Source organism: Natator depressus, chromosome 1 (assembly GCF_965152275.1).
Source record: "Natator depressus isolate rNatDep1 chromosome 1, rNatDep2.hap1, whole genome shotgun sequence".
Lineage (NCBI taxonomy): Eukaryota > Metazoa > Chordata > Testudines > Cheloniidae > Natator > Natator depressus.
In genome coordinates, this window is record NC_134234.1 from 121947614 (window position 1) to 121965068 (window position 17455).

Sequence of the window (17455 nt, forward strand, 5' to 3'; positions counted from 1 at the left end):
GACAAAATTCTGTTGAAAAGGACCAGTTATCTGCTAGATCAGGGGTCAGCAACCTTTCAGAAGTGGTGTGCCGAGTCTTCATTTATTCACTTTTAATTTAAGGTTTTGCGTGCCAGTAATACATTTTTAACGCTTTTTAGAAGGTCTCTCTCTATAAGTCTATATATTATATAACTAAACTATTGTTGTATGTAAAGTAAACAAGGTTTTCAAAATGTTTAAGAAGCTTCATTTAAAATTAAATTAAAATGCTGATCTTATGCTGCCGGCCCGCTCAGCCCGCTGCCAGCCTGGGGTTTCGTTCACCTAGGCCGGCAGCAGGCTGAGTGGGGCCTGCGGCTGGGACCCCAGACCAGCAGCAGGCTGAGCAGGGCCAGTGGTTCTGTCTGCCGGCCCCTGCCAGCCAGGATTCTGGCTGTTGGCTCCACTCAGCCCGCTGCCGGTCTGGGATCCTAGCCCTGCCCACATAGAGTGGGTATCTATCTTCTCCCTGGTTCTAGCTTATTCTCTTTCTCTCTCTGTGCACTGAGCTGAGGGTGGGAGTGCACTGAGCACAGGGTCTGTCCAGAAGCTAGAATGAGGGAGGGGGCACAGGGTTGGGGCAGGAGGTTTGGGTGTGGAGTGGTTACCTGGACAGCGCCCATTTGGCACGTGGGGTGCAGGTGGGAATGTGTGTGGGGGTGCAGGAGCTCCCATTTGGTGTGAGGGGTAGGGTGGGAATGTGAGGGGTGCAAGAGTCGGCATGTGGGGGCTGGGTATGTGAGGGGGGTGTGGGAGTCAGGGCATGGGGTGTGGGGGGGTGCAGGGGTGAGGGCAGAGGGCTGGGAGTGTGTGTGGGGGGGGTGTAGGGGTCAGGGCAGAGGGCTAGCGTCCTGGGGGTGCTCCCAGCCCCCTGCCCAGAGCGGCTCATGGCAGGGGGCTGGAGGGGATGTCCCTGTCCCTTCTTCGCCTCCTTTCTGGAGCAGCAAGCGCGCTGCGGCTCCGCTTCCCCCCTTCCCTCGCAAGGGCCATCAGCTGATCGGTGGTAGGGAGGGAGAGGAGGAGGGGCAGGAACCCAGCATGCTGGGGGAAGAGGTTCAGGGGGGGAGAGAACTTGCCTACCCTGCAGCAGCAGCTGCCAGGACCAAACTTATTCACCCTGCCCCCATGAGGCCGGAGAGGGGTGGGCAGGATTTTTAATGGCATGCTGCTGCCTGCTGGGGTCCCGGCTGCCGGCAGGCAGCAGCATGCCATTAAAAATCAGCTCGCGTGCCATCTTTAGCACGCGTGGTATAGGTTGCCGACCCCTGTGCTAGATTATCAATCAGGAATCTAATTGTCACAAAGACTTCGTTACAGTTTAGAAGAAGGCTTGAACAAAGGTGTATGAATTTTATGTACATAATGTCTTCTGCAACTTCATAAACAATTCCAAAATGGTCCAGTTGAAGGCATGTGTTTGTCCATTTTTAAAATTTAATTAAAAACTAGAATTAATTTTGATTTCAAATTAAATTAAGACCCTATTATATAATTTAGAAAACTATTCCATATACAGAATTAATCTTTTTTTTTTTTTTCCTTCTAGGACTTTTCATGTATGGAAGTGACACTTACACAGTAGTCTTGAAACATGAGTTGTCTGGTCAATACGGTGTGATCTAAAGACTTTCTGATCATCAGTCCTCTAGTTCACTGAGTCAGGGCTCAGTCAGTAGGAACCAAAACTCCACGTGACAGCTAGTGACCTTAACAGAGTTCCTGAACAGACTTTTTCATTGCCAAAACACCACCCTGGCGCTCTTGTCAGTCATTGGGCCAGTGGAAGTCAGTGGAAATGGAGGGCATTTTGCACCTGATACCAGACGCAACCTCTTCTGGAATGGGCTGTAACCAAAGAACTATAGCTAACCATGCCATTTCTCTTAATTTTGCATTTAGGGTTGTAGCAGAAAAGGTGAAGGAAGTACTGTATACACGACCTAGGAAGTACATCCATTGTTCCAGCCAAGAGCCCACAGAACCTGGTTACATCAATATTCTGGAACTGGCAGAATCTGTGTGTCGCTATGACTTGGATGACATGGATATCTTTTGGCTTCAAGAATTAAATGAGGAGCTTACAGAAATGGGTAATTTTACAATACAATTTAGTTGTTAAAAATTGAGTTGAGAGTTCAATAAGTGGTCTTGGGTATTTGTAGAGATGAGTTTAGAAGAAAAATGTTAGGGAAAAATAACATTAGAATGCTGATAATTCTGTCAAGAAAGCATTTACAGAAGTCATTTGCTACGTTAGCTTAATTTGAAAGATTTACAAATTGAGGCTAAGAACTTACTTCTTCGTATCCTTCATGATTATGTACAGCTTTTGCGGACTCAAAACAAATATCAAGTGGCTTAAACAATTTAAGTCCCTAAAACTTGAAATTCCCCTTGTGCACAAGAAAAAAGCTGGTATTTTCATTCCTTATAAATATGCACGGTATCGCTACGAAATGTGGACTTGTAGTTTGACTTTGAGGCAGACAGTCTCTGCCTCCTGGAGCTTGCATTCTAAATACACAATACTCAGGATGTTGTGACGATCTGATTTTAGTGTTGCAGATCCTTTTAAAACAGGCTTCCGTTACAGCGGATTTACATTTAATCTGAGTGGACAAAGTGTGTGTGTGGGTTGGGTTTGTTTTGTTTGTGAAGACGGGGTGATATGGAGAAAAGCCAGATTGTTTCATCACCGCTTGATAGCGTATTCATTTACCATTTTATTAAAAATGAATTTTTCCCTGCCATCATGCTAATCAGTCTGGCAGTATACTAGATATGTTGGGTTTTGGAATATTTTGTGGGATTTTATAGCAAGATATAAACTTTTTCTGATCGAAAATTACTCTTGGGAGCAAACGACTTTTTGAAAAGCACATTGTACCATGTGGCATTGTAGCGGTTTCTCTTCTGCACGTTGCTCTATTTGCTTAAGTTGTGGTCGTAAAGAAAAGTTACTGTAGTTTAGCTTTTTACTCAAAGATTTGGTTTGTTTATTATTTTGTTAAAGTTCACTGGCTAACTTCAAAACTATATTAAACCACATGTAACTAGTGGATAATAAACATTTTGTCAATAAATATTTGCATCAGGATTTACATAATGATGAAAAAGTGGGCTCGGTTTCCTTTATTAGTTGATAGAAGTGTATTTCTCTTTTGTGTTTTCCTGTGTCCTATCTTTACTCATGGATGGTGTATGCATTCTAATCCCCTCCTCTCTTGCAGGATGTGGGCCCCTTGATGAGAACACAATGGAGAAGACAGTAGAAGTCCTGGAACGGCAATGTCATGAGAATATGAACCATGCTATTGAGACTGAGGAAGGGCTGGGCATAGAATACGATGAAAATGTGATCTGTGACGTGTGCCAGTCTCCTGACAGTGAAGATGGGAATGATATGGTGTTTTGTGACAAGTGTAACGTTTGTGTCCATCAGGTTTGTGTTAGAAGAGATGTTGAAATTGTTTTTGTTGGTGGGTGTGTAATCTGAACGAGCTTTAAATAGCAATTTGGAGGGCTTTTAAGATCTTCTAGACATGGCGACTGCAACTGCTTGAAGGTGGACTTTTGTATTCTTACAAATAGACTTGATTATGCTGTCTAGCACAGTGAATATCGAACTGATGTGGTCTGAGGACAGGGGGAATGCAGGTCTAATCCCAGCTCTGGCAAGCACTTTTCTGTGGCCCAGCGCAAATTCTTTCCCCATCTTTAAAACGGGGATGATACTTGCCAACTTCACAGGTATACTGTAAGGATGAATTTAGTATTTTAAGGTGCTTTGAAGGTAGAAAGATGCTAAGAATTATAGAGCCTTCGTTAAGGAACTGACTGGGGTTTTCCATCCTTGTTTGGCCAGTTAATTTGGGCCAGAACCACTCTGAAACCTGCCTAAAGCTGGGCATCAAAAACCAAATTTAGGCACCTAAGTACGTGGACTGATTTTTCAGAAGTGTTAGCAAGCTTCTGGCCAGTACCTGTCAGCCAGGGATGTTTCTTATTATGATATTGCAAACATTAATTTGATCTTGCAACTGGATGAGTTCAGTGGGGCAACACATGAGTACAGGGATTCTTACTCGTAGAACAGACTGCAGGGTTCTGATTTCTAGAGTCCTTTTTTGGAAGAGATGATGCTGTAAACTTTTTGAAATTAGACTAAGACATCTCTTATTTTGTGACAATTATAACTGAACACTCAGTGAACATAACTTACATAGACCTCTGAAAATCATTCTTTGTTGCGCTGGACATCAGTGTTAGCTGGATTAGCATAGTAATCATTATCAAATTTTCCCCCGGTGTTTTTGGTAACTCTAATTTAGCAAAGCTCTGAGCGAATGCATTGACTTTGTTAGTCACCACATTCACAGAGTCAAATGGTGTAATATAGCATCTTTTGTAGTCTACCCGTCTAGACAGCACAAAAAAAATGTAACTGCGGTAGTTTCTCTCTAATTTATTTCATTAACAAAAAACGCTGAAGCCACTCTTCAAAAAGTCAGTTTTTCTTACCCCAGGTCTACGCTATGCACTTACGTTGGTATAACTGCATCGCTCAGGGGTGTGAAAAATCCACACCCCTGAGCGATGCAGTTATATCAGCCTAAGTCCCAGTGTAGACAGTGCTCTGTCTACAGCAAATATAGCTACTGCCTTTCGGGGAGGTGGCTTGGAGATGCTCTCCTGGTGGTGTACTCACATCTTCACTGAAGCGCTGCAGCTGCGCCAGTGCTGCTTTTTAAGTATAGACCCGCACTTTGGGCTTGTCTACGCTTACCTTTTATAGCGCTCTAACTTGCTGGCTCAGGGGTGTGAAAAATCACCCCCTTGAGCACAGCGAGCCTGAGCACTTTAAAGCGCTCGTGTGGACAGGCTCCAGCGCTCTGAGCTAATCCCCTTGTGGAGGTGGATTACCAGGAGCTCTCGCACTTGGAAGCGCTCCCGTGGCAGCGCTTTGAAGTTTCCGTTATAGCCAGGCCCTTAGTCTAGGCTTCCTAGAATAAGAAATGAAGCCATTAACTAGAAAATGCCGAATCAAAGGAATCTGAAATCGGATTTGAGGTACTAAAACTGTTTGTAAACTGAGTAATAGTAGGAGTAAAAATCTACGTGTGAACTTAATATAAGAATGGCCATACTGGGTCAGACCAAAGGTCCATCTAGCCCAGTATTCTGTCTTCTGACAGTGGCCAATGCCAGGTGCCCCAGAGGGAATGAACAGGTAATCATCAGGTGATGCATCCCCTTTCGCCCATTCCCAGCTTCTGGCAAATAGAGGCGAGGGACACCATCCCTACCCATTCTAATAGCCATTGATGGACCTCCAGGAACGTACCTAGTTCTCTTTTGAATCCTGTTACAGTCTTGGCCTTCACAACATCCTCTGGCAAAGAGTTCCACAGGTTGACGGTGCGTTGTGTGAAGCAATGCTTCCTTTTGTTTGTTTTAAACCTGCCTATTAATTTAATTTGGTGACTCCTAATTCTTGTTTTATAAGGAGTAAATAACACATCCTTATTTACTTTTTCCACACCAGTCAAGATTTTATAGACCTCTGTCATGTGCCCCCCTTAGCTGTCTCTTTTCCAAGCTGAAAAGTCCCAGTCTTATTAATCTCTCCTCATATGAAAGCTGTTCCATACCCCTAATTTTTGTTGCCTGTTTCTGTACCTTTTCCAATTCCAACTTAAAATATCACATAAAATGAAAAGCTGACTTGCTAAATCATTTCTTAGGCAAGAGCTCCCTCTGTTGGTTTTTTTAGAAGTACTGTTACATTTTTCAACCTTGCCACTCAATTTTTTTTTTAAAGTTTAAGTGTTTAGAGATTAATTTGACTTTGTTTGGTGTTTGTTATAAGTATTTTGACAGACTCAAGGAAAGAATTTTTTCTTCCTCATTTTGCTCGTCTTTGTATTCTTATGCTTAATTTTGATACTCAGGTCTTGAAGTCAAAAAGCCAGCATGAGAGTATGCATTTTTGCAGAACAATAAGGATAGACTTTCTCATAAGGGAATATTTTAAAAATCTGGATTTTATCTAAGGGGAAAATGTCTACTACAGCTTTTTTTTAATAGTTCAGATTGGAAAATTCACTTTCCGTAGCCACTGTACCTCAGCATCCTTGCAGGTATTATTTTGTTACTGTATGTTCTCTCTAATGCATGTGTGATATTCCTGAGATGAGCTGAGTTGCTGTATGAACTTCAAATTTTCAGATGTTTCTGTGATTATAATTAGAGATTTTAACGTGTATTGTTTTAGTCTAGAAACACTAGCTCTGTGAAGTCTATTGAGTCCCTTGAGGCACTAGAATCCTTAGGGTTGATTGGCATTAGGCAGACTTAAATTAAAAACAAAAAATCAGACAGTAGTGTTGCGGGCCCTAGTGTAGACAGGGCTTCTGATTCTTTAAGCTCTGTGTCCTCTAGTGCTGCTCAGAACATCTCTAATAAATTGAGTTTTAAAACCGTGGCTGCAGCTAGTGGCCATCTAAAAGTAGGGCTTTCGACATTGCTAACTCTGAAGCAGGAATGGTAGGAAACTTCTGACAAACATCTGTTAATAAACAGGGCCTTAGAGTAGTCACATGGAATCAGACATTTGTGGAAACAAGTAGTTTGAGACTTTCAGCACATATATATTAAAAATGAGTATCGTTATCAATGAGGATCTCTATTTCCATTTCTTAAACTTTGCAAACCATGCATTCCTCAGAGTTGGAAATGGTGGGGACACAGAAGATTCTAGGTTGTTTCCACAATTTTTGCTGCACTCTGCAATACTTTAAAAAATGGTAAGCCTCCATTTAGAAGAAAAAATTTCAGTTGGCAGGATACAATCAACATAGTTATGAACTGCTGTGGTAATCCTAACAGTCTCCAGCCAAACAGCTGTAGCAAAGGTGTGAAGATTTGGGGGGAGGGGGTTTACTACCCTAAGTGACCTTCAAAACGTATACCTGGAACCATTGTAAATGGTATTATTAATCACAGGAAATCGCTATTTTTTTCATGTAATTTTTAAATTTCTTTTATTAAATTTTCTAGAGCTACCATTGTAGAAAGACAAATGGAAAAGTAAGGATCCTTCAGCACCATGTTTTACATGTGTATATTTTAACATAAATTTTACAAAGAAAAGGGAAAATAATTTGTAGGAACCATAACTTTTGCATCCCTTGACTTTGTTTGAACTATAATCCTAGCTTTTTATGGAGAGATTATCAAAGATACAAAGGACGGTTAGTGCCTACCTTTTTATTGGCTTTCAGTGGTAGTTGGGTACCCAACTGCTCTCTTTGCCTCTGAAAGCCACCCACCCCATTACAATTAACATTTAATTTGTGTCCATTCTGGTCTGTGTGTGTTTGATAAGGAGGTACTAATTACATCCAAGAGAAAGTGTTGTGTTTGGATAAGATTTGTAGAATGTAGTTTTTTTAATAATATGATAGTCATTGATGTAAGCCTCTGATATTGTCTCACCTATACGCTGAAGCAGAGAGAATTTTCCTTTGTCCCAAGGCATGTTACGGAATCTTAAAGGTTCCCGAAGGCAGCTGGTTGTGTCGCACTTGTGTTCTGGGAATACATCCTCAGTGTCTCCTGTGTCCAAAGAGAGGAGGTGCCATGAAAGCTACTAGGACAGGGACCAAGTGGGCACATGTGAGCTGTGCCCTCTGGATTCCAGAGGTAAAACTAATTTATATACCTTTTTTTTTTTTTTTTTTTTAAACAAACTCTTTCTCATCATTATCCTTACCCCGTACTGTGCCCAATCTTAATGTTGAGTTAAGGGGATAATAATTAATACTAGATGATGTTCTGATGAAGTTTGTATGATTTATAAAAATTGGACCATCCAAGTCATGTACTGCTAAGAATAGCATTCTTTTCCTTCCATTTATTGTAGTAAGCACTTTTTAGCCATGTTACAAGCATCTGACTGACTTACATGGAAGCATTACTGTTGCAAGCCGCTACAATTTATGGACAATTACTTATTTAGTTTTCCTTCTCTTTTACTTACACACTTGACTTATTTCCCGATAAAATAGCATGTGCATCCTCAGTGTAATGTGTAGCTACAGAGCAACGGTTTTCGTTGAGTGATTTGAATTTCTCTGTTCTGTGTAATATTTTTAACAGTTGCTGTGTACTTTACCTGGTTTCACAACGTTGCATAGTGACATAGTGATTGTTCTGAAATGAGAACATCATTTAAATTAATGCAGTATGTGCAAAGTGTGTTTTCAGATCACTGGACAGTAACTTTTAATTTCCAGTTGCAGAAATTCTCAGAAAATTACATTATTATCTTGGTTAAAAAAAATTTAATCACTGCTAAAGTAGCCTTACAAATTCAGTGAGTGTAACAATGTTTTATCTTTCGAAGTATCCTAAATCTCTCAATGAAAGAAGATTAGAGCATTTATAAAACGGGCTTTACAGTCAGAAATCTATGTAAGGAGATGGATTATAAATCAGGAATTTCATTAATGTGAAGGAATATAGATTTACATAATTGTAATGAGACTGGAATGATCCAAAAATTGTGGTGGTGGAAAGATGGATCAAGATTAATATTGAACCATAGGCTAAGCTCTGTGTGCATTCCTACCTGCTGGACTCTGCAGGGTCCCAAGCCTCAAACTCCTTCAAGCCCCCGCTTTCCATCACTGCTTCTCACATTTCTTTGCCAGTTTACCAGATGCTGTAGCAATGTAGTTTGATTTTACTGGAGGTATTTGTTTTCTTACTAATGTACTAAAAAATAGATTGATTTTTTTTTTTTAATTTTTTTTAAACTGTCCTGATAAATGCTTCCTGCACTATTGTTGTTTGCAGGTTAGCATTGCTTGCCCAGAAAGGATGGAACCAATCACAAAAGTGTCTCACATTCCGCCAAGTCGATGGGCTTTAGTCTGTAGCTTATGCAAACTTAAAACCGGTGCTTGCATTCAGGTATGTACCAGTTCTGCAATGACTTCTATCAATCTGAGCATGAAAAACAGAATTTGGATTTAAATAGCATTTTTCACATTCCTAATGCTTCATAATGGCAGTGACTGTTTGCAAACGTGGCACCTGCCATGCTCTTAGCAATAGCTCATTAAACAGTCTTGGACATTCGGAAACTTTTGAGCTAGAGCAGAGATTTTCAAAGTGTGTGTGAGGGGGAGAGATGAGATTATCAGGGGGTGAGGGCATGTGGACCTGACTGGGCCGAGATCAGCAGGGGGCTCTGTCTGTCTGTTAGTGGAAGGGGACAGGGCTCTGTGCGGGCTTTCTCAGTCTCCCTGTCCCTCCTGGTCTTTCACTGCTGCAGCAGCCACCAACCGGCAGTTACCCTCCTCTGCCGAGGAGGCTGGCAGGGGACCAGAGGGGTGCACCTGGTGAGTACTGACCCTCCCCCTTCTGAACCCATCAGCCCTTCAGTGTGGCCTGGGGACACAGAGCCCTGTCTGCTTCCCCTGCCAGACAGAGCCTGTGCAGGGAAGTGTATGGGGCCACACTGAAGGGCTCACAGGCTCAGGAGGGGGTTGGGTCAGTACTTACCAGATGCAACCTTCCAGTCCCTGGCTGACCCTAGCCCTTCAGCATGGTCCTGTTCAATTCCCTTGTGTGGGGAGGAGCGAGAAAGGCACCTCCTGCCCTGTCTCTTAGAAAGGGGTGGAGGGAGAGGTGTATGCATGGACCTGAATCTCTGAAGTGGGCTCAGAAAAAAAAAAATTGGGAACTCCTGAACTAGTGTCCTGGTCAAGACAAAGAACTGCCTTTGAATAAAGCTATGAGATGTTTAACTACCAAGTGGACAATTGCCAGAGATGGACAGAAGTGTCTTCAATTTAACATCTTACTCACAGAAAAAAATAAGTTCTAAACTTACATTCCTTTTGAAACAGGATGTAATTATAGGTTCTGTGAAATCAGAGGAAGAAAATACTGGAACTGTTAGCCGGATAACCCAGTTCCGCTTAAATTTGGTTTTGTCAGATGTACTAAATATTTATATGTTTGAATTTCCCTACTTAAGATTAAATTACAGTTTCTATTATAACACTTTATTTTTATGGGATTTTAATGTGGAAGAATTGACTTGCTTTGGGATGAAACTTAACATGGTTTCTCAGCTGAGGAGTACTTAAGGCTCATTAAATTTTTAAGTATAACATGGAAAAGTGTATTTAAAGGGGTGGGTTTTATATAACTTAAGCATTCCTTGGTCCTTTTTCTCCTTTTGTTGCTACTATTGGCTGACTCTAGTGTTTCACTCATAGTGCTCTGTGAAAAGCTGCATCACTGCCTTTCATGTCACCTGTGCCTTTGAGCATAGCCTAGAGATGAAGGCCATTTTGGACGATGGGGATGAGGTCAAGTTCAAGTCGTACTGCCTAAAGCATAGCAAAAACAAGCAGAATTCGGTGCCTGACGTTGAGGAGAACCCCAAGAGCATGGCAGACCAGAAGCAAACAGAGAGTGAGAAAACTAGTTTGCGTGCTCAGAAACTGAGAGAGCTGGAGGAGGAGTTCTACTCGTTAGTTAAAGTGGAAGATGTTGCAGCAGAACTGGGCCTTCCTAAAATTGCTGTGGACTTCATTTATAATTACTGGAAATTAAAGCGGAAAAGTAACCTTAACAAACCATTGTTTCCTCCCAAGGAGGATGAAGAAAATGGCTTGGTGCAGCCAAAAGAAGACAGCATTCATACCCGCATGAGGATGTTCATGCATTTGAGGCAGGATCTAGAAAGGGTAAGAGTTTGGATGGTAAAGGTTTTTTGACTACATACCTATAGGTGAGCGAGGTTCTTGCCTTAAATGCTGTGCTTAAAATTTCTTGTAAATGCTTTTTTCAACTTTCTTATGATGAAATCAGAAGTGTATTACGTCCAACTTTGTCTGAAAAGTCCCTTGACGTCAGAGTCCGAGAACTAATGTGTAAACTTCTGCCAGAAACAATTGTGGTGGTGTTTTCGGCACAAGTTTACAATTTTATTTTTTTACAGGAAAACTATTCAAAATGAATTTTTTTTAATGTGGTGATATTTTGAAATGTCTGACATGAGAACAAAATTTTCTGAACTTATTGAGAATTTTTGTGGAATATTTCAACTTTTTGTCTCATTTTGGGATTAAAACAAATGTTGGAATTTCTTATAGGACAAATTCTGATTTTCGAACAGGTCTAATTGTGTGTCATGGGGAACACTCAGCAAATATTGTTCAACAAAACATAGGCTGTTTATGTTCCACAACATTTTTGACATTTCATCAAGAGATTTAGCACCTGATTCTGCTACCATTATAGTGGGTGGAAATATTGCTATTAACGTAAATGAGTGAGTGAAAGTAGAGGGCTATAACCCCTGGAATAGTCTTAACCCCCCCCCCCCCCAAACTATTAAAGCGATCATCCAAAAGGACTAATTCTGAAAGCCTTTCAAAACTGGCAAAATTGTGTGGGAATTGAGAGCCTCATTTTAAAGGTGACCTGTAAGTCACTGTGTCAAATTTCAGCAATATGAGAGCTAAGTGGCCAATAGCCAGACTGACTGGGGGACCTTAACTTGAATCTTATTTAAGATTCATGAAGTCCCCATGTCACTATGGTTTTCTAGTATGATAAGTGTGCTGTTAAGAAAAACAAACTATTGTATGTTTTTGTAAAATGTATTACTTTATAAAATTGCAGTAGCTTCAGAAAAACACAATATGGCTGTATTTAAAAAAAAACATTTAGCCTTCCTGCAGGCTGGTCCCACACAATTGCAGTACTAGTGGGAGTAATGTACCAGAGTAGCAGCTGATGATCTGAATGGGCTATGTGGTGTGGGGTTTAAGAAAGGAGGGCGGGGGGGAGTGAGTTCTAAAATCTGCTTGATGGCTCTTCTTTTAACCTACTTATTTGTTCACTTGTTGCTAATATAGATGAGACTTTGACCAACTGCTTTGCAGATCGCTTTTAGCATCTTCTTTAATGATTTAAAAAAAAAATCCTTGCAATTGAAAATACTTGGCTTATAGTTGCATATGATTCTATGAAATTCACTATGGAACTTTTCGATTATAGGGCTTTCTTTACATGTGTGAAGATGCTTTGTTCAAGAATTCAAATGTTAATGTAACATTCTTGACCACTTTTTAAGAAAATTCTAATTTTTTTTTTTTTTTTTAAACTGTAGGTACGGAATCTCTGCTACATGGTGAGCAGAAGAGAGAAACTGAAACTGTCCCACAGTAAAGTACACGAACAAGTCTTCAATTTGCAAGTCCAGCTCATTAATCAGGAAATTGCAGCAGGTAATCTATACATACAAAATACCAGTAATTGTATCGGCTAAAGATTCTGACTCTGGGTATGTCTGCCCCAGGTCACTGTTGGCATTTTAAACACTGTGAACCTGTGTTTTTAATGGGCTCTTGTGAGTATGCACTCTCCTTGCCAGCTTTCCTAATTAGTGGCACATGCAGAGCATTTCCATCTTCTCCAGAGTCATACTTTGGTATCTCATCTGTATATGGCACCCCATAAATATCTAGGATAGGATGGAATACCAATCACTGTAGCATCTAGGCACCACAGCTGTATTACTGGTAACTGCATCAGGCAGGTTGTGGGATTTTCTCTTTGGGTTACCGTTCTATACTCCCATTTTCCCCACAGTGGCTATATATTGCACACATCTATTGGTCGCTCCCCAGTTGAAGGAAAATTGCTCACTTGCTGTTAATTATTTCCTTCAGACAGAGATGGCGAGAATGATTGACACAAATTCACACTATTCTCATGTCTCCTTCCATAGGTCATGAATGTTTCAAACGAGTTTCTCAGTTTGCAATTTGTCATTTTTGTCCACCCCACATAATGTTTTATGAAGTTAAAAATGGATAGTAGCTGCCCTGGAACGCTAATGTTCCCAAAACAACTGTGTGCCTTGCTTTTTCTAGTGAACGTCATGAAACAATGATTGAAGCTTCTGGAATGAGGAAGAATATGTACTCTGTATGATTATTTTTAACTGAATGCAGGGGCTGTGCATTTATATAATACAGTCTGTAATATATTGGGTGAAAAACGTTTTAAAGCATACCTAGCTTTATACTATAAATTTGAAGAGAAAACTGTCCTTACAGAATAGAAATATTAAAATGCTTCCATAAGTTCTGTTTGGTGCTTTGGAACAATTTAATTTTTAGTTAACAGCTTCTCCTTAACATTCTAAATGCACCTCAGTAGTAATTGTTAGACTAATTGAAAATGCTCCTTAATGTGTGCACGCTCTTTATAGGCAGGAAAACTATTAACTAAGTTTAAGGAAAGTCTTACCACCTTTTAAATACATCTTTTCTGTTTTCTCTCTCAGGCCATTCACTGACAAGTGCACTAGAGAACACACTGTTCTACCCACCTCCCAGAATCACCTTGAAATTAAAAATGCCCAAATCGGCGCTGGGTGACTGCAAAAATAACTCGATGAAACCTGGCAACAGACCCCTTTCTCCTGACAACATCACCGTTTACAACAAAAGGAACGTGCAGATGTCAAAGGAGTCATTTGAAATTAAAGCAAAATCATACTCTAGGTATCCGCATGACAACCGAAGTAATGGGTTATTGGTAGGGATTGGCAAGACTAGGAATGAAACAAAAGATTCTGGACCTGCACAGTCACCAGAGTTTCATCGTGGGCAGTCATCTGGTAAACCATTAGCACTTCAAGCTGCATTGCATGGACAGTCTTCCATTGGGAATGGAAAAATGCAGCAAGAGAACTCAAGACTTAAGAAATCCAATGGCTTAATGGGCAGGGCTGGAGATGTAACTCAGAGAGACAGATCCAGCCAGACACCATATGAGCAAGAATCTGTGCTCACTGCTCATTTGGCTAGTCAAAGCAATTTTAGAAAATCTACAATAGAACATTTTAGCAGGTCCTTTAAAGAGGCTACCAACAGTTTGGTGAGGACCACAGAAGATCTGAGGTGCTGTGAAAAGCCAACAAGGAGGCTTTCAACAAAAGAACGTTTGTGGAGCAAGCAGACTCTTGAATTCCAGACAGGAGGAGCTCCATACCAGGATAATGATGGGTATTGCCCTGATTTGGAGCTAAGTGACTCTGAAGCTGAAAGTGATGAGAATAAAGAACAAGTCAGATTAAGGAGAAGCAGCTCAGAGAGAGAAAGCCAAAGTAAAGACTTTGGTAGAGAGTGTCACAATAGAAACAAAAAAAATATAATTTCTCACAGTTCAGTACAAAGGTGATTATAAACCCCTAAGGGGTAACTCAGCCTTTGCATAATCCAGTGTATTGGCGCAAACCTAGGCATCAGAGGGTTTCAGAAAACAGTGTAGGATTTACATTAGGAAGAAATGCAGTGAAAAAGGAGAGTAGTTTTCAGTAGTGAATTGGCTTGCGATTTTAAAGGGATAGTCAAGGTTGTGTAGAAATCAATATGCTTTATTACAGGTTAACATCTGGGAGAGTATGGAGCTGTTAATCTTTTTGCATAACTCCAGGAGCTGCTTCCTTTTTACCTGCTTTTGTGTAAGGCATTGTTAAAAATGTCAATTTTGTGCTGCTGGACCAGGTATTAAAGGAGTCCTTGCATTGCTCTGTGACATGCTGTAAAAGATTAATGCAGACACTAAAACTGCATTCCTGTTGCACCTGCAATATGACCCTGATCAGCAAAAACTTAAGCATGTGCTTAAAACTTTAAGCACATGAATAGTTCCATTGACTCCAGTGGGAGTACTCACACACTTTAAATTTAAAGCACATGTTTAAATTCTTTGTTGGATTGTGGTCTAAGTGACGACTAAATGGGGATCCTGTTCTGCAGAAAGGTTAGAACTCCAGTGATGCTTGTAACTTCTCTCTGCAGTGTGGAAGCAAGCATCACAAATGCTGCCAAACTCACTGACCTCTAGATGTGCCCCCATACTTTGCTCTGGCTAAAGGCTGTGTTTCTCTTGACAGTAATTCACTTTATTTTGTAAATATTCAACTTCTAGTACTTCAGTTTTTTTATCTTTGTACATAGTTGCTTGTTGTGGGATGCACTTGTAAATATTTTACCCAGCTAACAAGTAAAGATGACTAAATTTGTGGATAGTGTTTACAAAAGTAGATGTACTACTTCAAAGAAAAATGCGATTTGACACTTAAATTTTAGGCAATCACCGATGATGCCAGGTTCCTCTTGAAACTTGAGGTTTCACATCTGGAGGCATTTATACCTGGTATGTTAAAAAATAAGCTTGAACTAAAAATCATTTTGTCTGACCTTTTTTTCTATGGGCTAAAATTTCCAAGCCTAGGTGACTAAATAGGGGTTTAGGAGCTTAACTTTAGGAACACAGGTTTGAAAAAATTTAGCCAGTCATTATTTGAAGCACGTTTTTATTGCTAGATAAATCTGGAAACATATGTAAGACCTATGACTACGTTAAGCTGCTTAGCCACCTCTACTTAGTTTCTGTTTCCCAAACTAAAAGTGCTTTGCACAAGTTTTAAAAGTTGCAAATGCTAATATGCTAACTTTCACCCAACCTCAGCAAAAAGTCCCATTTTCTTCTTTACAGCATGTGATTTGTTTTGTTTGAATAAAAAAAAAAGTAAGTTCTGTTAACCAAGAGTAATTCTGTCGTGTGACTGATGAAATGGGCAAAGTCCACTGTCCCGCATCAAGGGCTGAAATGGAGCATAGGCATTGCAGAGAGCCTTGCATTATAGCCTCCTTTGCTTGGGATGAATTTCATCCAAAAAGGAAATGTTAAACTCCCAATATAAAGACGTTTAGCAGAATACAAATGACAGCTTGATTTTCTTAAAAGCCTTAATTTATTTTATTTTATTTGCTCTTAGTTTGGGAAAGTACAACAAAATACTTTAGATGATTTAACTTGGAAATTTTCCTCACAATAGTAACTGGTCAGGGGCTAGACAACACTTCAGTAGGGAAATACAAAATAAACTTTGCAGTTCTGTGCTCTTTGTTTCATGAACCCTTAATTTTCTTTCATGTCTTGATTTTCTGTATATTTGTGTAATTTGTCTTTCTAGAGATGTACTTTCAAATTTTCTTTTGGTGTAAATATGCAGTAGCATTTTTAGGTTTCCATATATTTTATTTTAATGGGAAGTACTTTTTGTTCCTAAGCCATGGGTCATTCAGAATGAGTAAACAAATATCCACACATTTGTATTCTAGCTCTGATTCTTAGTTCTCCTTCAATATTTATTATTAATCCTTTTTCTGGCCACAAAATTATGTGCAGCTTATCTTGGGAACATTTATCTTGGAGGCCAGCAGAGCAGTCATGTTTCATGTCCAGCAGCATATGAAAAAGATGAGGGGAGGGAAATGGTGCTTCAGCAAAAATTCAAATTTTTGCTTCATTGGGGATGTAACTCTTTCCAGCGGGGGCAATAGTTTTGCTATTTTTACATGATTTTAATAGATACATGAAGGAGCCCTTGGTTTTGTAGTTCTTAAATATAGTCCCCAAAGTGTACTTGCTAGTTTTTATTGTGTGTTCGGTGGCTAACTGTTTGAAGTATTACCTCTTAACCTTATTTGTTAATTTTGTGTTTTGCATTTTGTTTTTATATATACACACACGCGCACACACAATTTTCCAAGATGGAATCAGTCTTTTACAGATGTCCCCTTTTTACAAGTACTTTTTCATTAAATTATGAAACTGCTAACAGTATTTTTATTTGTTGTGATTTATTCAGGGCTTTATCCTTTGTGTGGGTATGTTGCTAAACCAATCAATTTACCAAAAGTGATTCCAAGCTTGTCAAGTGCAAATTAATATTTTTGCATACTCAGAAGCATTTTAATGAGTTGGTGCTTTAGCAAAACTGTTTCCCGCACAACCTCCTGAAAAAAACTCCAAAGATGGCGTTTGGACAGGATACTTTGGAAACTGACCTCATCCAGGCTTATCTGGTAAACAGTTAACTTTTCTGTTTTTTATTACTGGCCATCAAGGTAAACATACAGGCAGCTTACCACACAAGCCTTACTTAACACTTGTGTTCCTCCTTCACTGTGGAAAGTGACCTTCATTTTTGCCTGGCTGGGTACAACTGAATATGGGGGAAAAATATAAATGGGCCATGTACACTTGTTCACACAATGGTGCTGTGGTATGGTACAAATGAGGTGGATGGTGGCTCGGGATTAACGGAGCTAAGCCACATCTCTGTGGCTTTTCTCTTATGTACAGCACCCTGAAGTACCACCTGCTGTCACTGGCTGGAGCTGCAGCACACTTGGCTACTGTTGAGCCACTTCTGGCTCTTCAGGAAATAATTTCATGCAGCAAAGGCACAGAACAGGAATGCAGTTTCCAAGGGGCTAGCCCCTCAAAGGAAAAGAGTAGGGCTGTTTGCTTGTCAAAGGGA

General features: G+C 40.2%; 1 protein-coding gene across 4 annotated transcripts in view; it reads left to right on the forward strand.

Moving 5' to 3' along the window:
- Window positions 1–16724, forward strand: part of JADE3 (jade family PHD finger 3) — an 87285-nt gene extending 70561 nt beyond the window's left edge. For all 4 annotated transcript variants that reach the window (XM_074965842.1, XM_074965835.1, XM_074965852.1 and 1 more), the window contains 7 exons: window positions 1921–2111; window positions 3252–3463; window positions 7558–7725; window positions 8881–8997; window positions 10314–10787; window positions 12218–12335; window positions 13400–16724. In XM_074965842.1, coding sequence (XP_074821943.1) covers window positions 1921–2111; window positions 3252–3463; window positions 7558–7725; window positions 8881–8997; window positions 10314–10787; window positions 12218–12335; window positions 13400–14298 — 2179 coding nt within the window. In that variant the 3' untranslated portion in view covers window positions 14299–16724. The remainder of the gene's footprint in view (window positions 1–1920; window positions 2112–3251; window positions 3464–7557; window positions 7726–8880; window positions 8998–10313; window positions 10788–12217; window positions 12336–13399) is intronic.
- Window positions 16725–17455: the final 731 nt, after the last annotated feature.